A 24677-nucleotide genomic window follows, 5' to 3' on the forward strand; every position below is an offset into this window, starting at 1 on the left:
TTTCAACAGGACGGAGCACTCCCACACTACGGCATTGACGTAAGAGCCTATTTAAACACCGTTACCAATATATTAGGACCAAATTTGTAACCCTACGTCAAAATTCACTTCTTTACAACTGACAATCACAATGTAGTATTTATCTGCAGTATTCGTTTAGTTGCAGTTTTGCTTTACCGGGGTTATGGCTACTAATGAAATGTAACCAAGTAAAACCTTTGAACAGCCGCCATTTTGTACTGGATCAATCTTTTTGAGTGCGGTTTGCGGCATTAAACTCTGCTAGATAAGCCCTTTAAAATGATGTGCATATTGAGCTATGCTCCTATTTAAGATTTCCTTCTGACTCCTTGCGGGACGTCCTCATGATATTACAGAAAACTGATAGTTCCTTCAAAAAGTAGATTTTTAGGTGTAGTGTTGATGTACCAAATCTTGTTCATTTATCTGTTATCGTTTAGAAAATATTATACCAGTGCAGGACTTTATGTACACCCTGTATATATATATATATATATATAATAACATATAAAATAGTGCAATCCAAGAGTTTTGCCGATTTTTTAGTTATAGATATATTATTCAAAAGCAACAACAAATTTTTCTTTGAATGTTTTTTATAATTTGTAAGTTAGATATATTAAAAATAGTTTTGCATCTTTTAGATTTGTTCAAACAAATTTCAAATTACCAGTAAGGGTGGTATGCTTTGGAGAAAAATTTATTCATTACAAATCTGTTATCTTAATCTATTTATTTTTAATGGTAATACTAAAACGATTCAATATTTCATTTTTTGGTTGTAAACTACATGTATTTCTGAAGACACTGATATTTTAAGAATATCTGTATCTGTTACGGGAGAGATTCCAATAAAATTGAAAAATTAAAGATCCTGTCCGAAGGACCAAAATGTTATGTTCAAGAAAGAGAAACACCCGGTCCTGGTGGAGCAAAATATGTTGTGTAGAGAAAAGAAATAAAATGAATCATTTATTTGATAATAATTATTTTTAAGGAACGTTCGGAGGACCAGTCGGGGTCTCCAGCTTCCGACAATTTTAAAGGAGACAATTTTAGGGTAGAATAATAGAACGTTCCAAAGAAGTCACTCACCAAGAGAAGTTATCTTTTCCGAGTATCACTACAAGAGGAATCCCTGGACCAGGTTTACGAGATCATAGGCAGACAAGACCACAGAGAGTTCCAGGGGGGCTTCCAAAGCTCTACACTGACAGATAGACCACGTTCGTGGGAGAATGGTGAGTTACAGAGGATGAGATGGGATTATGAGCAGAGAAGTGAACGTGTGCAAAAGACACAGGAGTACTGGGAGGAGTTAGGTCATGTCGAAGAGTGACATTGACCATGGATACAAGGATACAACTGCACTGCCAAGTGAGGAACGCGAGCGGTAGTGGATTGACTGTGATAAATTTATAATTGGACAACAGCTGATCCCTCTCGTTCTCTCATTGATTAACCCTAGAAGTGGCAATGCTAAACTTCCACAGTGGCAAGCTCTTTTTGGCCACTTTGCAGAGTATTTTTTAGAAATTCACCAATAATATATTTTTTACTCTAACCTAGTCATGTTGCATACTGAATTCTTCAGAAAGAGTTGAATTTTCATATTGTGACAAAATAAAATGATTTCTTGAATCCTGAATTGGACTTATCATGTGAAAAACCAAAAAATGTTGATTGACCGAACTAAAATTGTAACTTTGACACTTTGTAAAAAATAATAAAAACATAGTTACAGAAAATCCATTATATACCAAAGGTAGAAACAATAATTACCTACAAATACCAAAGGAAAAAGTTAGAAAATTATAAAAAAATAAATAAAATAAATGAAAAAATAAAAAATAATTCTTTTTGCAACATAGCAAAAAAAGTTGTTTTGTTGAAACTGGTAAAAAACAACCTAAATGCTGTAGAATCTTTGCATACTATATTTTATTTTGAAGAGAAAGAGTTTTTCTACAGATCTACCAGATCAGTTTATTACAGTAAATTATTATTTTTAGTTTTTTGTTTGTGATCAAACTTGAAAATGAAATTTGGTACCTGGAAACAGTAAATAAACAAACTAACACAAGATCGTAAAATCAATGCCAAATTTATTACAAACCAAAAAGATAGACAATGTTATAATAATAAAGAAAATATATAGCTATATGTACAAGCCAAGAGAAACGAAACAGTCACGTAGGCCTACTCAGCTAGTTTTGCCACAGACCGCGGGAGAAAACTTAGGATTATTTCAGTTAGTACCATTGATTATTTCATCGTGATGTTGATGATACTATATGAATTGTATTTGAAATTTAGTGATGAACGCAACTGTGCAAAAAATAATTATCGGTTGCCTAGCAATAAGCGGCAAGGTGAAGCGACTTCTAAGACGTCGCTTGCCACATCACGGCGGCGTAAATAGAACGTCTCAGACGTCGCTTGCCACTTAGAGGGTTAAACTAAATGCTAATTAAATAAAAATATTCTTAAATACAGTATCTAAAATTAGATGATAGTAATTAAAAAACTTTAATAGTAATTAAAATTAAAAAAAACCCTTAAAATTAAAATTGCAGAAAAGTGTTTGCCATTTTGGGGAAAATGATGAGCAGTTCCAGGATTAATGTTCTAAATCACTATTCAAAGTTTCAACAACGATATTTTAATTGACATTGTATGTTTAACCCGTTCAGTGACATTGGGTCCCATCAGATTGCGCGTGCACGACAGTGGGCCCACACAGGGCTCACGCGCCATCTGTCAAACATTGCCTCAGTGTGGTCTTGCCACTCGCAGTAGACGGTCGATTTGCAGCTGTGTATTCAGTGACGTCCTAGAGTCATCCCCGGTATCCTCCGTTCGGGCGTAACTCGTGCGCGGCTGGCCCCTATGTGGGCCTACTTTCAACTTCACTTCTTTTAAGTGTTTTGTGTATTTTTACGGTTGTGTTTTTTAATTGTGAGTGTTTAGTTTGTTTTTGTTTACCAAAATGGATCCTTCTCAGCCTAGTTGTTCCAGTCTGAGTAGTGGTAGAGCTAGGAATATGGACGAAAATTACAGTGACGGATCTATTGACCCTATGCAAAGGATTGGTGACAACACTTCAGATTATTTAGAATTATAGTATTAACATAAAAAAAAAAAAACATAATTAGGAACTGTAATAGATTATATCCAGCAAATAAGTGACTGTTTGGTACAAACAATCAATAAACACGGCGGGCCCAGGCTTATGACGTCATTCTGAAACAGAAACATCCCTGAAATTGCAGTTTGACACATCATTCCCGTCTTCACAGGGTAAGATTATTTGACCAAAAAAATTTTCAGCATCTGGTGATCCTCCCTCATATTTTTGCCGCAGTGAATGTGTTAAACAGTACAATCTATTATTACTTATCTCAAGATTCACTCATTTACTATTAAATTAGTACATTATATGTTTATGACATTATCGGAAGCGCTACAGTATTCCATTTGTAGTTGTAAATGATTTAATGTAAAGGATTTATCATAAGTTATCACTTTATTACATCAATATAGCCTGTCCCGATTTTTGTTTCAGGGTGCCTTTGGATCGGCTAGAACACCCTGAATACTACAGGATAGTAGATACACCAATGGACTTGGGAACCATGCGTGAAGAACTTCAGGGTGATAACTATGAAACACCAGAAGATTTTTGTGATGATTTAAGAAGAATTTTTACCAATGCCAAAAATTATACAACAGAAAAAAAGTCCAGGGTTAGTATCTACACAAGAAACCAATTCCTTTAAATGCTGTATTGTTTTTTGAGTATACACGATACTTATAAAGTTTCATATTAGTTAATATTTTTCCCTAAGATAGAAACAATAGCAAAAACTTGGAGCATCATTCTTTATATGTATCATTGGAATCATCCACTTTCTTCTTAATTTGTAGTCTTATTTTATCTATATTACGAGGCGTGTTCAGAAAGTAAGTACCATTTTATTCTACTGCCACCGTAGCGCTGCAATTGGTTCCTTGTTCACTGGCTGTCGAATAACGTTTGTATTCTGGCTACCAGAACATTTGTGAATTCTCTCCACCCTGCGAACAAACATATACTCAACACAAAATACTTGAAATTGGCTCATCTCCATACAACTGTGGCCAAAAACCATTCCAGCAAAAGAGAGGGTACACCTTAAAACAGCATCCCCAGCAATGTACACAAACAAAAGAAAAACAAAGCTTTTCCATCAAAATGTAGACCGCCTCCCCAATAAAATAGATATCCTAAATGACCAGCTAGCCCAAGAGCACCCTGACATCATTATCATCATGGAACATGGCTACCAAGAAAATTCTATCAGTAATGTTAGAGTCAATGAATACAATCTAATAGATTCTTTTAGCAGAACACAACATATTAAAGGGGGGGTTGCAGTATATGTTAGAGAGAACTTCAGGAATCATTCAACAAGCTTGAATGCGTCCCAATACAGCGAAGAACTGCTCTGTGAGATAGCGGCAGTAAAGCTACAAACTAAACCCAGAGACACATTATTGGAGTGTACAGGCCAAATCATAATCTTGAAAATGCCTTAGAAATCCTAGGAACCTTCCTGGACACAATTCCAACATGGAAGAGTACAGTAATCCTAATGGGGGACAAATGTAAACTGCTTGGACGAGAGTTCAACGAGTAACAAAACACTTGAAGCTTTCCTGAACACCTACAACATCATAGGACTGTATCTCCCTCCAACCAGGATCACACCACATAACCAGACCTCCATAGATTTTATATGTACAAATTTAGCCTCATCCGAAATTGAATCCGAAGTAATAAATACCTTCATCTCTGATCATACCGGACAAATGTGCACAATAAATGTCCAAAAACCTGGAAAGGACAACATGACAATACAAAAAAGGAGCTTTACCAGGAGAAACGTACAGGAACTAAAAGAACTCTTGAGCCAACAATCCTGGGAATAAGTATACTCAAAGGAAAATGCTGAAGAAGCATACATGATAATTGCAACACTTATAAGCACAATCAACAAAACTTGTCATGTCAAATTTACTCGAACTAAGAAAATGAAGAAACCCACACCTCAGGACTCTGACACTAAAAAATTAAGAAATGAATTCCTCCTGGCACAAGAGCAATACATTCTGTATGGAAAGCTAGAGACAAACAACAAGCGGCGAGAAAAAAGAAAGAATATGATCAACTACTTAAAAGGAGAAGGAAAGAAGCAACTGCAAAGATCATGGGTGAAGCTGAAAACAAAAATCAGGCTATCTGGAAAATTATTAATAGTGAAAGGAAAAGTAAGCAAGACCATAACATACTGTCCGAGCTGGAAGTGAACGGAAACATAATCGATAACCCTATGGATATAGCAAACCAACTGAATATCTACCTACTAGTGTTGCTAAAACAACCTTAGCACAACAACCTAAGCCCAGACAGAACACAATGACGAGCAGGATTACTAACTGTCCCTGCTTGGTACTTCACCCAACCACTTTAACAGAGGTAAGATCCAGTCAATGAAATCAAAAACCTCCTTAGGAATAGATGAACTGTCACCCAAAACAAGCGATGTAAAGACGAACTTGCACAGCCACTAGTAAATATTGTCAACAAGTCTCTCTCACAGGGCACATTTACTTCTCAGCTAAAAATCGCTAAAGTGCTACCAAAACATAAGAAAGGTGATAAAAAGCAACCATCAAACTATCGGCCGATTTCACTTCTGTCAGCTTTCTCTAAAATGATAGAAAAAATAGTACTGAACAGACTCCTACAACATATCAAAACCTTTAATATGCTTACAGTTCATCAAAATGGCTTCACTGTGGGAAGGTCAACAGTAACAGCATTAATCAGCCTAATAGAAGGACTTATAGACAATATAGAGGCAGGAAACACTGTGACAACCATACTCCTAGATTACAGCAAGGCATTTGATTGCCTTAACCATGAAATGCTTTTAAAGAAATTAGAGGGAATCGGAGTGACCGGTGTTGCCGCAAGGTGGTTTAAGAGTTACTTGGAAGGCAGAACCCAAGTGGTTGAAATAAGTCACACAGATCACAAAGGGACAATGCAAACAATTCGATCGGAAAGCCAAAAGCTAGGTAGAGGTGTCCCGCAAGGATCAGTCCTGGACCCTGTCCTGTACATCATTTTCACCAGCGACATGCCAAATTTCTTTGAGCGGCACTGTCCATTGCTTATGTATGCAGACGACACAGTTGTTATAAACAGTACAAAAACCCCTGAAGAACTTGAAATTAAAGCATACATAGCTATTAACATGGCACTTGAGTACTGCCATAGCAATGATTTGGCTGTTAATGAGAGTAAAAGCACACAACTCTTTTTTGGACCAAAAAAACGCCAAGTAACTGAAATACCTGGACTAAACCAAACCGAATATGCTAAACACCTAGGCCTCACCATTGACTCAGACCTGTCATGGAGCCTCCATGTGGATACGGTATGCTCTAAACTCAGTTCTGGTGTATTCGTTATAAACAGACTCAAATCGATCACAGAAGATCAGAGCATACTCCGAACAGCATACTTTGCTCTTGCTGAGTCACATCTTCGATATGGCCTTGTACTATGGGGAAACTCTTCCAAAACAAACCTCCAAAGAGTACTGATACACCAGAAGAAAATCATCGTAGCCATGCTGGGTCTAGGTCCTCAGGAGTCCTGCCGAGGAGTTTTTATAAACTTAAAAATCGTCACAGTGGTAGCTCTTTACATTCTTGAGGTAATCCTCCATGCTGCACGTCAAGATCTCCCCAGAAGAAACAACCTACATAACCACTTCACAAGAAACGGTAGTGACTATGTTCTTCCCAATCACAGACTGGCACTCTATGAGAAGAAGCCCTCATACATCGGTGCCAAACTTGCCAACTACCTGCCTGATGAGCTGAAAACTCCAGGGCCAATCAAGAATATGAGACAGCGGCTTATCAACCAGCTCCTAGTTCGGCCCCTTTACTCAATCGACGAGTACATTCATTGGAAGGAAGACCCGACTTTTCAAGATCAAAACTAATTTCGTACATGGATTTATCACCTATTTGTAATGCAAGCCTAGTTTGTATTCATCAAGTTCCAACTCTTGCAAACTTTTGACGACATTTCTGTACTCAAAGTTCATGAAATAAAGAGTTTTGTCTATTGTCTATTGTCAAACGTCAATTTAGTTGTTCTACGTTGTGTTTTCAGTTTTCTCTGAACGTTTAAAATGTTTAAGACAATTAGTGATCCTGCCAATTGTGAGATTTGTTCTGTAATAAGATTTTTTAACACAAGGAATGTGAAACCGGTTGAAATTTATCATCAACAGCGAGATGTTTACAGGGAAGACGTGATGAGTGAAGGAATGCTGAGAAAGTGGGTTAGAATGTTCAATGGCGGTCGAACAAATGTGCATAATGATAATTGGAGCGGTCAGCCTTCTCTTGTTCCACTGATGATCTAGTAAGGGCAGTTGACGAAAAGATCCAAGAGAACAGACGTTTCACTATGACAACGTTATCTGATGTTTTCCAACAAATTTCACAATACAAAATTGTTACGGAGCGCTTAGGTTATTACAAGCTGTGTTTCCGATGGGTTGCAAAAAGGCTCACTGACGTGCACAAAACCAAGAGACTCGGAAGTGCTTTGACTTTTATCACACGGTACAGTGGATTTTTAAACAAAATTGTGACAGGTGATGAAACTTAGGTCCGTCATGTCTGACCAGAATCCAAACAGCAGTCAATGGAGTGGCGACACATGCAATCCCGGAAGAAACAAAAATTCAAGACGACAATGTCTGCACAAAAAATCATGTGCACTGTGTTTTGGGATCGGAAAGGGGTTTTGCTGTTTATTTTTCTCCCAAGAGGTGAAACTATTAATGTAGCAAGGTATTGCGAAACCTTAAGAAAACTAAGGCGGGAAATTAAAAACAAACGGAGTAGTATGCTCAATAATGGAATTATGTTGCTCCATGACAATGCTCGGCCCCATACCGCTGGTTTCACTCAAACATTGGTTCGACAATTTTGTTGAAAGCAGTTCGATCACCGGCATAAAAAATACATTTAACAAATAAATTTCTTAGTAAAAATTACAAGGTTAAGCAAAATATTGATGCACACATAATTATAGGTGCAAGCAAAAAATTAGCAATATCGGAGATAAAAGTATATTGAAGTAACATTTTTAAGTTTAGAAGTACATATTTTCAAAATAGGCACCATTTTTATTTGATGCTTTGAATTTTTTCTTCTGGGTCATGACCATAAACAGCCTTTAAATATAATAAATCTCTGTGGAGCAGTTAAACATTTCATAACAACAAGCTGTTTTACTCATTGCGGGCAAAAGATGTGCTCTACACATCAGACCGTTCAGTGGATCAAACACTAAAAGATGTGAGCTGCGCTTCCTCTGTTTGCCTATAGCAATTACTGTTTATTTTATGCTTTTTCCACTAGAATGGCCTCAGATGCTCTCAGTTATGTTTGGTACTGTATTGTTTTCTCAGTATCAGCTTACAAATAATATCAGGTGGAATGTTATCAACTGTTACTAATATGATCTTCACTTTACCTTTTAGTTTTGTTTGTAAGAAATGGTGTTCGGTCGTGTTTGTTGTGTACAATGACCGATAACCTGTGTTCTTTAGAACTTGATAGATTGTTTATAAAAAGTTGCAGTGATGGAGAATATGGTTTATTTTTTTAAAATATTTTTTTATAGAGGTTATGGAAAGATATTGACGTCTTCGACAGGCTAGGTGCAATGCCTGGATATGTGGGACTCAACATGTTAACAACTCACGTACGATCGCTGTTGTTACAGTACATATGATCATTACTGTTAACAGTTACTACCGACTAAAACCGTTTTCCCCTTTCTCTAAACTCTGATCCCCCACGGTACCACCGTTAGGCATTACTTCATGGGGGGGGGGGGAAGGGATTATACAGCTACTGCTCTTTCTTTTAGTAAACTAAGGTCTCCTTTTCACCTTTCTTCTAGTTTCTAGTTTCTTCTAGCTTTTACTCTTTTCCTTTCAATAGAATGCAGGTCTGTGAGGACTTCTGCAGCAAAAGTGTTTGTGGCGTTCCAGGCAGCTTTTGTTGACAGCATTACTTCTACTATTGCCTCTGGTAGGACTTTCTGATTGAGGACACTCTCCAATTGGTCACGCTGAGATCTGCAGCAAGGGCAAGATACACCCTGAAGCAGCCGTGCCCTGACAACATCTGTGTGAGATAATAATTGACGTCGCCGTGGTTTCAGTTCAGCCAAACATCGATCCTTGGTATGAGATGGAGTGTCCATCTTCCCTTTACTGCTGCATCCCACTGTGTTTGCCTTGTGCAATTATTTGTTTGATGATAAATTAGTTTGATATTTTCCGCGAATATTAGTGTACAATCCCGAGTTGTGCCAAGCCTTCGACGAACGAGCTGAATCTTATTCTAGATCGATTTTATTATTTTAGTTCAGCACTTATCTAAATAAATAAATGCATTTAGTATTACACATTATAAAAATATATAAAGTGTTAAAATAGTGCATTTATAATTACCGCAAGTAAACAACTCCGGCCGCTGGGTGTCACGTGCTAATGTTGCCTAAGGTGCTAAGGTGTTGTCGCCCGCAATGGGTTAACTCAAGTTGACAGAACAAAAAACTGATACTTTTTCTCTAAATATACTGGATGAATGCATAAAGTTCAAATTTGCACATGCATCTTGAGAGGTAATGTTACTTCTGTGTGCCATCTAGTGTGTTTCTGAAGGTCATTTAAACTCACTTCCACTCTACAAGCATGTGCATATTACTTTCTGTGTGCTTCTTTAGTCAATGAAGTATTTTTAAAGTTGAAAATTTAGAGTTTTAAGTGTTAAAAACTAAACAAATACTTTTAGGTTCATGTGGTTTAATCATATATCTAAGATTTCAATTTTAACCTTCTTGCTACAACTGTTTATGACATATCAAAAAAACTTTACAGATTGTTAACTAATGTAGAAGTCACAATAGTACTGTTTTTGAATTGTCATGTGATTTATGTACTTGAAATCCTATGGAATGTCATTGTCAAAGGAAAACAGTACTGTAAAAGTAAGAAACTGCAGATTGCACTAGAAATTGGAAATAACCAAATTTAACCTCATTAAATCCTGTTCTGAGTTGTTTCATGGATTTTCAGATGTATACCATGGCTCTGAGATTATCAGCACTTGCTGAACAGAACATGAATCGTATTTTGAATACATGGAATAATTTGAATAAAAAAGGTAAGGATTGTAAATTAAAAATTAGGTTTATTGTCTCATCAATATTAAGTATGTGTAAAAACATAACATTTCTATGTCATAGCAATCTTTTTTGTTTACAAGCTGCAGCAGATTTTGGTTTTAAGTAGCACTGTATTATTTTAAAACTCAATAAAATGAATATTTATGTTTCAAGTCTTAAAATACAGATTCTAGCTCTGCTAGAAACTTCTGCTAGAAATGCTTTAACCCTTTGTATGTCGTAAAGATATGTGTCTGTGTAACACCGGCTTAATTTTTGTAGTTTTTTTGGTGTCCAAACTAATGAAAACATGTTATATTTTTAATTGAAAATTTTTAATATTTTATTGCATATATTTTCAATAATTGAGATACACCAAAATTCAGTTTTTTACTATTATTTATAACTACTCAAAGTTGCAATTTTTTTAGTAGTCATAGTACTAATTTTATACTAGTTACAAATTATGAAATACAGATATAAGATAATAACATTAAAGAAAAATACAAAGATGAAAGTTTTTTGTTGTACTATCGTTGCATAGTAAAATAAAATAATCAAATGTGGATTTATAAACTTAATAAAACTAGGAATGTACTCACATTTCAAATTAAATCTTGCATAACAGTCTATAATAGTGATCAGTTTACAAACAATTTAAGCGTATGCGCAGCAGTGGATTTTTATGAGCGAGTATTTCAGCTTTAAGTTGTAAATGTTACCAGAGTTAATAAGTCATGTTGCATATGTGTTCTATTAAAATGCCAAAGAAGCACTTTTACGTATTCGGACTAAATTTTGTAGAACTAACATTAATATAATTTGTTGTTTGGAAATACTGTGACATATTCCACTTACAATGTTTAGAGTTCAATTTAAACAGTGAGATATTCTGCTTACAGTGTAAGGAGGGTTGAATTAGAGTGGTTCTTTGTAGCACATAGAACTTAATGTCACGTTGTTGATGGGCTGTAGTGAATTGTGTTTTCCCTTTAAAAATAACTGAAAATACATATGTTTTAAATCACATACAAATGTCATTCTTTTACATGTTTATGTACTATAGTTTATTATACACGTAAATTAAAGTAGAACTGTGAGAAAAACTACACATTTAATGTAAAGAAGTATATATGAGATAAATAAAATAAATAACATTTTTTATATAGTTAAAACAACTTTGGATTGTATCTAATTTAAGAATTTAATTTTTATGGATGTGTTGAAATTAGGTGGATTTTGGCATTGGTGGAATTTGGCTATTGCTACTACTAATAATATTTTACTTTTGACATCTCATCTGTTTTTCCATAGGAGGGAAAAAGAAACATAGAAGAAAACTATTAATGTCGGATGATGAAAATGCTTCAGTTAGTGAATATGAACCTCCTGGTAAGTGTTTATAATTTATAAATTAGGCCTTGTACATATAATGTAACTAAAATATAAGTAATGTATAAATTTACACTGCTGTGAAAAAACTTGATTTTTAATGTAAGTTGAATGGCTTTGTAGCTAAAATTAAAATTAGAGGGAAAGTTGATAGCCTATAAAATTGTATTTATCAACAAAATATTAATATTATAGTCAATTCATCGAGTGTTGAGAGTGATACTCCACCAAATATTGTCATGATGTGGTGACAGGCCGGTTCACATGAGGTCAGCAAAAGCACCTGTTTGAGCTTTATATTGTCAGTAAATGTTTCATCACTTACATGGCTGGTGGATTGTTTGTAATAAATCCCTGAGTAAATGTAATCTCTTCCACTTTGCCAGGGACCACTCCTTTTTTAAGGAAAAAGAGCAAAGAGAAAATCCTAGAAATTCATGAAATCTGCACAGTACACGTGAATTCTACTAGTTTTCTCCCCCAATTGGAAAACTGCAGCACTATAGAAGGACCATCCTTTTGAACATTAGATAAATAGTCTGTGTACATAGTTACCATTAATAAACAACACTTGTCATACCACCAGCTTTTGGTTACGTTCGTCAAAGAACTCTGTTGCTTGTTCATTTAACCTATCAGTAACAGTTTTTTCAATGTATCGTCATTCTTCAGTTGCCTTTTACTAAAAAGATCCTTAAATTTTGGAAAAATTGGAAGGAAGAGAGTGACAATTTAGGACTGTAGGATGAATGATTCAGTAATATGCTTTGTAATGTCCCCTGAGGATTATCATGGGGCAGATTTGGTTTCTGACATTTGGCCTCACTGACTGTGATTTAACATGGTTTCAGAATATCTTTCAGTATTTGTTATCATTCCATACACCTTCCCTTAGCACTTGATACCACTTTGTAGTCTCTAGCAGTTAAAAAATAAATTACACTAGAGACTTTGCAGTTCTTGCAGACTATCAATTGAAATTAACATAGTGATAAGTATTGTAATGCAATTAAACAAATAACACAAACACAGGGTTAGTGACATAGTAGTAGATGACTGGTTTTCCATCTGTGTGACCTGACAACATACATTAAATTGGTGTACGATTAGTTTTTTTCTGTAAAACAGCCTAACATTATGGAAGTCACTACCTATTACTATTCTTTACATCTTGTTATTCAAGTAATATTTCAAAATGTTCTGGCTCTGTAGATACAAGATATTGTAGATAAGACAAGCTGTCTGTGCTTGTATAGGCACTATTAAAACAGTACAGTATGTTCAAAGATTTCTCTCACATATGTCATCTTAGTTGGCACAAGTTTTACCCTATGAGCTTGCTTACACACTGCTTTGGACTCATAATGACCTCCAAAACAAACATACGCAACTCCTGTCCATATATTTGAACTTGGGATTAAAATTATATACTTTTGATGCAATTTTGCTAAAGGTAATATTAGGAGCAAGTTGCGATCAGTACTTTTTATGAAAAAATTCACTATGTTTAATGCTTATAACAACATATTTATTTGAGATTACATTGTGTTTGATATGTATTTATCATTGTATTTATTGATCTATTATCGATGACTGTCCATGAAGACATATTTTATTTTATACAATTTAATCTTTTAAATTTGTAGGTGTAAAAAAATTCCCTAAGAAAAAACGTCAACTGCCAGATGATGAAGATCCTTCCACCTCAAAAACAAAAAGTAGTAAGTTTGCTTATTATTGTCATTCATTTCATTCAGAGTAGTTCTTTCACACTTGGTTATGTTTTACTGTAATTAACAAATTTTCCCATCCTCCGGGTTTTGTTCTTAACATTATATAAGTTTTTTTAAACAATATTTTACTCAAAATGGGTGAAAATATGATTTGGAAATGTTTTTAGTCTTGGAAATATTGAAAATCTAAAACAGTAAATGATCGCTTGATATACTGTGATTAAAAATTACATGTTTATTGCAATAAATGAAAGAAAAACTGAAGTTGTGGCATTCCAACCCAACCAATACAGAAACCTGTAGAGTAAAATTTCGTTATTACAGAGCAAATGAGAGTCAAGATCAAATTAAAATAATTTCAAGCTTTGATTTTAATCTAGACAATTCAATTTCATAAAATATAAAAAGAAAAATGAACACTTCATTAATTTAAAATCAAACAATCCAATAATGTAGATTATGTTTTCTGAAGTCTTTTGCTTAGAGATTTTGTATGGTCATTCATGAAGACATGCAGCAGACTCGCAATGATGCACGAACGTTTATATAAAAAGTTCCAGCTGTAAGCAATATTTTTTTACAAAAGTAGTACTAATTGTAAATACTTTTTACAAAAGTACATTAATACAGGGTGATTCAAAAAGAATACCACAACTTTAAAAAGTTGTATTTAATAGAATAAACATAATAGAACCGTCTGTTATACATCATTACAAAGAGTATTAAAAAGAATTTTTTTTCACCCAAAAAAAGTTTTATAGATGTTTAATATGACCCCCTCCACACACTCGAGCAATATCAACCCGATACTCAAAGTCATTTCACACGCTCAGTAGCATATCAGGCGTAACAGTTTGGATAGCTGTTGTTATTTCTTTTTTCAAACCATCAATGGTGGCTGGAAGAGGTGGCCGAAACAGCACATCCTCAACATTCCCTCCCAAAAAAATCGCAGGGGGTAAGGTCAGGACTGCGATGAAGTGCTCTGTCACGGGCTGCCTGGCGGCCGATGCGTCACCTCGAGTAGTTGACGTTCAGTTAGTCACGGACAGATTAGTGCCAATGTGGTGGTGCTCCATCCTGCTGAAATAAGAATTGTTGTTCTCCTTGTTCAAGCTGAGGGAACAGCCAATTCTCCAACATCTCCAGATACTGTAGTCCAGTTACTGTAGCACCTTCAAAGAAAAAGGGACCAAAATCTTTATTGACTGAAATTGCACAGAAAACGTTCACCTTAGGCGAGTCATGTTCATGCTTGATTGTTTCCCACGGATTATCAGTGCCCCATATACGGACATTGTGCTGGTTGACTTTCCCGTTAGTGTAGAAAGTAGCTTCATCACTACAATCTTTGAAACGAAAGATTCATCTGTTTCCATTTGAGCAATACAGAGTTATACATTTCTACAGTTGTTATATTCTTTTTGAATCACCCTGTATTTTACTAGGTTATTTATTTGCATTTTTTTAAAGACAAAAGTACAATAAAAACACTTCTTGTCAATCAGTAATTAGCAAACTGCTGGTAGAACTTGCGAATATACACAGTGGACTCACAGTGATGCATGTACTTATGTTGTGTTATGTCTTACGATTATTTGTTGATTAGGTTACCTATCTAAAGATTGTCATACATAAAATACAACAATATCATTTTTTTGTGATCAGTAATTTGCGTAATACTGGTCAGCTGTAGTTTAGAAATAAACACAGCATACTTGCGGTGTTGTGTAAACATAAATGTACAAATTTTAATTGCTAGCAAAAGCACGACAATTTGTCAAAAATTTATCAATTTCCAATTTTTAAACGAGAAGTACTACAAAAATACATTTTAGTGATTAGTAATTTATGTACTGCGATCAGCCGATTATTAATTGTCAAATTGCGTTGATTGATTTTTTGAATCCGAACCTTTGTTTAAGTTTGGGTGGATTTTGAGATTCAAGTTTTTGCTTTAATGCATCACTGATTGAAAATCAATTGGAAAAAATTAGTAGAAGAAGACATAATCTTTGGAATCAAACACTCCAAGACAGACCACTATAAAATTAATTGGAATGATGTTATATAAAAAAAGTATAGACACATTTTGCTCTTGTAAGGGGTATCATTTATAGCATTCTCGGCACTGAAGGAACTAACTCCTCCTAATTATACTCCCAACATTCAACTGGAAATTCAATTTCTTGTTACAACTAAACTGTAGCTTTATGCACCATTGTTATATTTAAATGTAAAAGAAATCACACTTTTCTATTGACAGGTTATTTACCTGACTAGTTTTTAACATTTTCCTAATAAAAGTGTACAATATAACAAAGGTGATTGATATACATATTTTTCAGCAAAAGGAAAAAAACGGTTTAGAAGAAGAATGTCAGGATCAGATGAAGGCACTTCTCAGAATGACAACGGTCCAGCCAACATCAACAGTTCTAGGCCTAGGAGTATGTGATCAAATATTAAATTGTATTTTTAATTTAAATTTATAATTTTAAGAGTGCACACTATCTTGGGCCAGGGATTGCATTACGATGTTTCGCGATTTGGTTGGTAGTATATGAGATTTGCTATCTTATGAGAAATGTTAGTTAATTACTATTCTAAAGTATTTGATTTAAAAAATGTGATATTTAAAAATAGCAAAATTAAGTTGCCAGTTGTGATATTAAAAAAAATATTTTCAGAATTTTTAATGTTTATATGTTTTAATTTTAATTGCATAATTAATCTTGTAAGTTTTATAACAGATATGGCTTAAATGCCCTGGCTATATAAGTTTAGATAAGTAGATAAAAATCTTTCTTTCCCTAATCCTACACATTCTCAGACACTGCACTCAGGCTCTCTTAGAATGCTTGCTTAATAACAAACACACACAGCACACACACGTGTGCACACACGCTCTCATGCACGCTCATATCTATATACACATACACACACACAAGACATCCACGTGGTGGATCAGCTACCTGGGGTAGTGCAATCTGTACTGCAAGTTACCAAATCTTTGTATTTGTCCTTTCTATACTCAGCAACCAATTATTTATTGTTATCCTGAAAATAGACAGTGGGTATTCATCAAATTTTCGGAGTGGTTCTAATATATTTCTTCATAAGTAGTGCACAATTGAGAAGGGATTAGTAGTGAAATAGGGTTTATGAATCCTTGGAAAACGAATCTATCACAGAGAAGTCGAGGAGTAATTAACTGAACTCCTCGTGTGATATTGGTGTGTCACTCGATTGAAAATTCCTCTGATCGTTTAAAGATATAGGTCATCAGGTTTCTGACATACAATTTTCTAATATCGAAAACTTTAAGATTATTGTACACAGCATCTGACAAGTACAATTAACTCCTACCAATGGCAACCTTAATAATAGCTTTTTGTGTTACCACCAAAGGCTGCAGTGTTGTAGTGTTTATATACGCACCACCGTACGCTATGATTCCACTGGCTCTCTAAGACACACAAATAGCACATAAGCGTAATGTACTATTCTTAACTCTGTGATGTTTAAAATTTGGCCAAGTTAGTAAAATGCAAATATCATTTTCTTTAATTTCTTATTAAGATGTTCTATATGCACAGTCCATGTTAGCTTACTATCAAATGTCACCCCTAAATATGTATAAAAATTTACTTTTCAACCTTGTTTTAGCTGCAAATTTTAAAAATTCCCACGAGTGTAATTTTAAATCCTCATTGAGTGTTTCATCACTCTAGCGCAAATATACAGGCATAAATTTGGTTTTAGAAACGTCAGTGCTCAAATCTCAATGATGATAGAGGTACAAATATTAAATCTGTTAATTATATTAATTTTGTTATACCCAAAAAGTGTCTGTCAAGTTTATCAATAAATTTGGCTTCTTGCTATTGACAATATTGATTTTTTTTAGTAAAAAAACTCAAATTCTCACAAATTCTTTGAGTTATTTTTTGACATTCTAATAAAAAATTTGTATTTTTTCAAGATTGTAAAAAAGAGACTAATAGAAGTAAATGAAGGAATGGTCATTGTCAATTAATCGGTTAAGTGCACAAGGAATAATAGTGGCATAGATTTAAAAATTAAGTACAGTGAATAAAATGACTGTATAAAAATTCAATTAATGAAGCTTAAATTCTTGCATAGCACTAATTAAATTGAGAATAGTAAGAATAAACCTATGGCGAGATGGAACGTAATCAAGAAAAATACAGAAACTGCAGAACAAATGAAACAAAAACTTGATTTTAACTAACATCTTTAATCTTCCATCTCTTTAATTTCATTGCTTCAATAGAAAGTATTAAGAAAGAGGTTGCAAAGTCCCTTAAAAATAATCCAAGCACCATCATAATTGATGAGTGTTACCAAAACTACAGTATTTAGTTGGAGAGCAATTGTGCCAAACAGTATTTCAATAATGCAGTAAAAAAATTAAATCTGGCTATCTTGATGTTAACAATGTATCAACAAATTTGTTGAAACAAATAATTTTAAGCTTGGTGATTCCTTGACTTTTTGTATAAATAATTTGTTACAAGAACGGGTATTTCCAGAGTGCCTGAAACTATCAAGGGTTTACTCTATTTATAAAAAGGGCTCTAGAGACCAACCAAAGCGCTACAGATCAATATATATAATTCCTGTTTTTCAAAATTAATTAAAGTGTTAGTATATGATCAGACACATTTTGCTCTAGTAAAGGGCTCTAATGGGGGGGGGGGAGGGGTTAATTTTTGAAAAAAAAAAACAATTTATAAAATTTTTCTCAATTTGGTTATAGAAAAGGGAGATCAACAGTAGACACCTTAGATGATCTCATAAAATAAATTCAATTGGCATTGGAGAACAAGGCCTTCGCTCAGGCTACCTTTTGTGACCTAAGCAAGGCCTTAACAGGAAGCAAACATTATATCTACAAAATGAATGGAAAGATAAAGTTTTGGTAAAATGGTGGGGGGGGGGGTGTCCACAAGCATAAGTTTTTGGGCCACTCATTTTCCTTCTATGTATAAATGATTTACCATCTAAAATATAGCAAAATCAATTTTGCATGCAAAATGATACAACTTTTTGATTACTAACAGCAGGTTATCAGAACTTCAGAAGTATACTAATGATACAGTTTTGGCTACATCTTCCTGATTTAGTAGCAGTGGATTTCTCCTAAACCAGGAAAAAACAAAAAAATAATATTCAGCTTATATCCAACATCGATACTATGTCAATTGATACTTATGTAAATTGAATTAAATTTCTTGGAATTCAGATAGATAACTAGTTTAATAGGAACAACCAAAACGATCATAGAAGCACCAGACTTTCAAGAGTAATTTATTTGTTAAGTCGTCTTAAATTTAGTGTTCCTGAAAATTATTTAAAATCTGTGTACTTTTTATATTGCCAATCAATTTTAAGATATAGATTGATTTTTTGGAGGATTGTTCTAGAATCCAGAATATATACTGAAAAAGGTCTTAGAGTAATTACAAACACAGGCCCGGTAGATCATTGTAAACCTTTGTTCACATATTTTAAGATACAGACATTAATCAATCTTTATTTATATGACTTAGTTATGTACATTGTCTGAAATTCTGAGTTATTACAATGTAACTATTCTATGCATAATTACAATAGAAGAACCAAAAATAACACAAAAATTAATTTTCTTCGGTTAATCAAATCACTCAAAAGTCATAATGTCTTATCCTGACAATATAAATCTTGAGAAAGGTCATTTAGAAACTTTAATCGGGAAGTATCAGTATATTACTTTTAAAAAGAAATCTTTTAATTGGCTACTAGAAAATCGTTTCTATAATTCATATGAATTCTTTTTTATTACTAATATAACATTTTAATTAGTCGTATAGTAAATTAAATTTTATCATATAAATAAATTAGTATTCATATAATATGTATATATTAATATTTATTGTATATGTATTATAATACTTATAACAATGAATATTCTTATTATTATTAGTATATTTTATTATTGACGTGACATTAGGCTGAATTTTGAATTTTTTAAAGATCGTAAAATCCAAACAACAAATAAATGTTTTTTAATTATTATTATTTAAATTGCATTGACTCCATGCCAACATATTGCATTTTTGTTGTACAACTTTGGGTATATTCCATTTCATAAATATTAAGTTTTAATATTCTTTTACAGCTTCGAAGAGAATGGTTGCGAAGTCTTGGAACAACTCAGATGAAGATATGACCAACAGTGACAGTGACGGAGACTATCATCCCTCCAGAGCTGTCTCTGCCTCAGGTAACATTAGTTCTCTGGTTCATTAGTCAATGTTCATTTTTGGAACAATGGTAATTTATATTGTTGAAATATGCACTGCTAACACACCTTATGTTTAATATTTTATGGTGGCAGCTACTAAAATCAAGTAAAGTAATACTGTAACTTTAGTTACTTTTAGTATCTGCCACTATATTTATGTAGTGCATGATTGTGTATAGGAATTTTGTGGGAAATATGTAGGTCTATAAAATAAATATATTTAAGTACAATATAGTAAAATTAAGTGTAATTTAGATGCTTATCATCTATCACAGAACCAGTTCTAACCTATAACCATTAATTCCTGATTCAAGTTAAATTCAATCTGTTCCACCTGAAAAGGATCACTGAAAATGTCCATTTACGATAAAATTCAACGTTTTGCTGACTATTGATTGGTTCTACAATCATATGATTGATCTTCTATCTGTCTTCATTTCAATTTCAAATTGTTGCATCAACTAACACAGTATATATAGAAGTGATTGATTAATCAGTGGCCACTCACTCTCTATGGAGTAGGCTCGTTTCATCTCTCCTATCAAGATGTTGTTTTTGATGTTAAATGAATTACAAATGTCTACTCAACTGAAACTGTTATAAAAACTACCAGAATATACCAGAAATCCAAGCTGTAGTTTATGGTATTTTAATGGTCTTCCCTATGTATATAAAATGGAAAAATTATAAAAAAACTAAGTTCTGTCATCAAGGTTCCTGTATATATATTATATCCCTAGGAACTGAATCAAATAAAAATAATACGTATTGTTATGTGTGTTATAAAATTCAACTACAGTAAATGAGGGTTCTTCAAAGCTATTTAAGATCATACACGCACACGCACACACACAATATATATATATATCATGAGTGTTCCCAACACGAAAATCATGAAACCGTGACTAAGCAGTGAATTTAGTTCACTGTGAAAAAAAATCTTAAATAGATGTAAAATTTATAATTTTTAAAAATTTCTACAACTTGCGATTAAATGAATCAACATGCATCGTCACTGTGACCATGTTGTAAGGCCCGGTTCACATAGTTCACACAAGCAAGCGAGAGCAGACTGATAACAGCTGACCGCAGCGTACAGGCGTGACGATTGTAAACAACTGCTAACACTACTAGATCACAGCCGACTGTGGCATGTTGCGGCCTCGGTAACATAATGGTGTTTGGGAGAGCAATGGACAGCTACCACTAGCTACCAGTCGTTGCAGCTGGATGCCATGGGCTTGGTAATCTTTTTCGAAATATGGATTCTGTGTATTTTGCTGGAGAGTAGTCCATAGATGTGTTGAGACATCAATAACGTATAAACATTACTTTTTGTACTCTATTATGTTAATTTTTTATTTGCAATACTTCATATGTTATCTGTGCACACCAAATAAAATTTTTTATTTATTGCTGTTTGTTTGTTTTTGTTTTGTTACATTAATCAGATAGATCACCTTAAAAATATACCCATATTTATGAATCATTTTTTACATTTACAATTTATTATCATTATTTATGTCACAATTATAATAAAGATATTATATATCTTTCAGACATATGGTAACAATTAAAAATAATTCTGGCTTCTTTCCTAAGCTCTGAGTGCAGTAGCAGTAGATAAAAATAACTCAACAGAAACCTGAAACTCAAGATGGGATAAACTTAAAACTGTCTTGCCATTCTTCAGCCTCTTCTACATCGCCTTAAATTACAGATCAGTGGAGCATTTCGAAGTGTTATTGAAAGGTTTCCTGATATTAAGACCTTTAACAGCCATTCTGTAACTGCACTGAGGGTATACAATCACCTATTACTTCTAATGCAGGGGTATGTCAGGGAAAGGTTGCTTAATAAATATTATTCATGGCTATTGTGGACTAGACTCCAAGTGGCTTTTGGGTATGTTTGAACCCTTTTCTTTCCCTTCTTTTCTTCTTTCTGTTCTCTATTTTTGTACGTACTAATACCTTCCACACCTGATGAAGAGGATAGATATGCTAATTCTTAAAATGTTGTGTTATACATTTTGTAACCATAATGATGGCAAATGTCCGAAATTCTGTTATCCTGTCAAACCTTCCATCGTCAATAAAAAACTTTGTACTCCATTGACTATAGATAAAAGTTTTAAAAACTTGCCAGTATTGATGTACAATGTATATTTTTCAGAGAATAAGAATAACTAATTAATGGCTTCTGTAATACTATCACCTGATATAATCATGTTATCTGCCATTGAGAAACATTTACTTGATGTTGTCAGAATCATTATTAATATTTATGCCTGTCTTTACGTACTGCAGCATAACTGAACCTTCCCATGTTGTCAACCCCACTAATGACTAAATAAAATAACCTATAAAAATAGATCATTAAACATATGAAGAACTAACAGTAATAATGTCTGGTACGGACATAGTAATTCAAAATATTTCTTTTAAAAAGGAGCTGTTGTGTGAATCTGTAATCATCCTAGCAGTAATAATGAGTGGCTCAAGTTGATCCAAACCTAATATATGGGAGAGAGTTTACATTTTACTCTCATTCTTGTTAGCTATTCTACTTATTTTACTCATAAGTCCAGTATCTATAGACAGTCATGAAGCTATAATTAACAATATGTAAATTTTAATTTATTTTGGTTTCAGTTTAGAATTAATTCTTAGTATTGGTGGAACCAACAATTTAGTATCATTAATTAAAATTAAATTTTTAATTTAATGCAATAAAACTATAACCAATTTAAAAACATGTCATAAAATATAACAAATGTTGCTAAAAAATGAGGTGTCTTTTTTGCGTATATAACTGATACAGTCTAATAATATATTTTGTTATTGTATTGCTTTTATTATGTTAATAGGATACTGGTTTGGACATGGTCACATTTCCCGTATTCTGTGTTTGGAATGTTAACACTTGCAGCTTGTTTTTTAAAGTATTTATAGATTTTTTTGTTGCAGCTGTCAATGGTTACACAAGAAAACGCAAGCCACTGTCTCGTCCAACAAGAAATATGAAAATCAATAACAAACAAGAAAATGGGAATGATGAGTTGAGCTCAGAAAAATCAAAACCAAAGATTTCTAACTCAGTGTATGTGAAACTGTATAATAATATCAATGTGAATGAACCATCAACTAGTAAGGCAGCTGGTATCAGTCTGCCTGTTAGGAGGGCTAAAATGATACATGTTGAAGAAAAGAGTGAGTCTTCTGAAGAAGAAGATGAAGTTAAATTAAGTTCACACAAAAAAATTAATAACACAATTAATGGGAAAATATCAAAAAGTGAGTCTGAAGAGAGCAGTGAAGATACAAAATCAGAAATTTTGGAAAATGGTGTTAACAATGGCGAAGATGATGATGGGGAAGAAGAAAAATGTGAAGATGAAGATAATGAAGATGATAGAGAGGAAGACGAAAACAGTGAAGAAAATTCAGAGAGTGAAAGCTCTGACAATGATTCAGATGAGGAATTCAAACCTGCCACTTCTCAGAAACCAGTCAGAAAAACTGTCAAATGTATATATCCAAAGAGAAGAATAGCAAAAGAAACGGACAGTGATAACGTGAAAGAAAATTGTTTAAACATTGGACAGAAAAATAAGAAAGTAGCTGTTCAAGTAAAAGTTAATCAGCGTACAAGAAGGGAGGTCCAAACAAGAGTTAGCCAAGGTAAATACCCTTTACGTCAAACCACTAAGAAAAATTTAGTTGAAGAGAGTTCTGATGAAAGTAAAGAAGAGGGTGGACATTATTACAAAACAAGAAAATCCAACCAAAGACCAATAAATGGAACTAGTTTATATGTTGAGAATTCAAATGAAAGTGAAAATTCTAGTAATCTTGAAGATCAAGATGAAGATGTCGGAGACAGTGTAGAGGATGACGACAGTGATGCCTATACACCATCAACAAACATTACCAGAAGGGGTCAAAAACGGCGAAGATCTTCTGATTCTACTGGTGGTTGGAGTTCAGGTCGTGGGATCTATCAGCGTCTTCGAAATACAGGCTGTAGTAAAAAAACAGCTAATGGTAGTGATAATAGTGCGAAAGGAAGAAATTGTAGGACTCGATCAAGAAAAAGGAAAAATAGTGATAGTGATGTAACACTTGAATCAAATAATTCAGATAGTGACAATAAGCCTGCTGCTATTAGTGTCAGTAGTCGAGGTAGAGTTCGGAAACTGACACCAAGGGCCAGGGCCTTTCTCAGAGATTAGTGATTCTTAATGTATATTTTTGAAATGTACAGTTCAAACGTATTTATTTGTTAAGCATAACAGTGATATCGAAAGTTATTTCATAGTTAATAGCAAACAAGGATGCTTCTTACAGATTTGCTCGCCTGCAGTTTTTTTTAAATAGTCAGGTAATGTAGACTAATATTGTTTATTACAGTCTAATAATTTTTAGGAAATGTTAACATATTTCAGTGTTATTTGCATTATTTTACTATACTGCACAAACATATTCCATTCAGGAAGTGTTTGAAGTGAAGCTCCACCCTGCTATTTCGCACTGTAGGGATTGAAACCATTCAGAAGGCACAACAGTCAGAGGTGATTGGTTCATAATACAGTCAATCAGACTATCGGTATTGAGAATAGCAAGCATTATCAATCATGATAGAAAGTCTCTATAATGAAAAGCTGACCGTTTAATAAGAAAGAAAGAGTATTCTCCAATAATTACAAGCTAAGCAGGTAAATAGCTGCTAATGGGTATACAGTGCTGGTAGTACTGTTAGTAGAGTACTAATTATTGATACTGTGTGTGTGTGTGTGTGTGTGTGTGTGTGTGTGTGTGTGTGTGTGTGTGTGTGTGTGTGTGTGTGTGTGTGTGTGTGTGTGTGTGTGCGCGCGCGCGCGCGTGCGCCTGAAGAAGACTGACTC

General features: G+C 33.8%; 1 protein-coding gene across 2 annotated transcripts in view; it reads left to right on the forward strand.

Moving 5' to 3' along the window:
- The window catches only part of LOC124360296 (PH-interacting protein), an 83825-nt gene extending 59256 nt beyond the window's left edge, over window positions 1–24569 (forward strand). For both annotated transcript variants that reach the window (XM_046813800.1, XM_046813801.1), the window contains exons 24-30: window positions 3587–3767; window positions 10248–10335; window positions 11651–11728; window positions 13375–13449; window positions 15810–15911; window positions 19646–19750; window positions 22741–24569. In XM_046813800.1, the coding sequence (XP_046669756.1) occupies window positions 3587–3767; window positions 10248–10335; window positions 11651–11728; window positions 13375–13449; window positions 15810–15911; window positions 19646–19750; window positions 22741–24005 (1894 nt within the window). In that variant the 3' untranslated portion in view covers window positions 24006–24569. The remainder of the gene's footprint in view (window positions 1–3586; window positions 3768–10247; window positions 10336–11650; window positions 11729–13374; window positions 13450–15809; window positions 15912–19645; window positions 19751–22740) is intronic.
- Window positions 24570–24677: the final 108 nt, after the last annotated feature.

Source organism: Homalodisca vitripennis, chromosome 4 (genome assembly GCF_021130785.1).
Source record: "Homalodisca vitripennis isolate AUS2020 chromosome 4, UT_GWSS_2.1, whole genome shotgun sequence".
Classification (NCBI taxonomy): Eukaryota; Metazoa; Arthropoda; class Insecta; order Hemiptera; family Cicadellidae; genus Homalodisca; species Homalodisca vitripennis.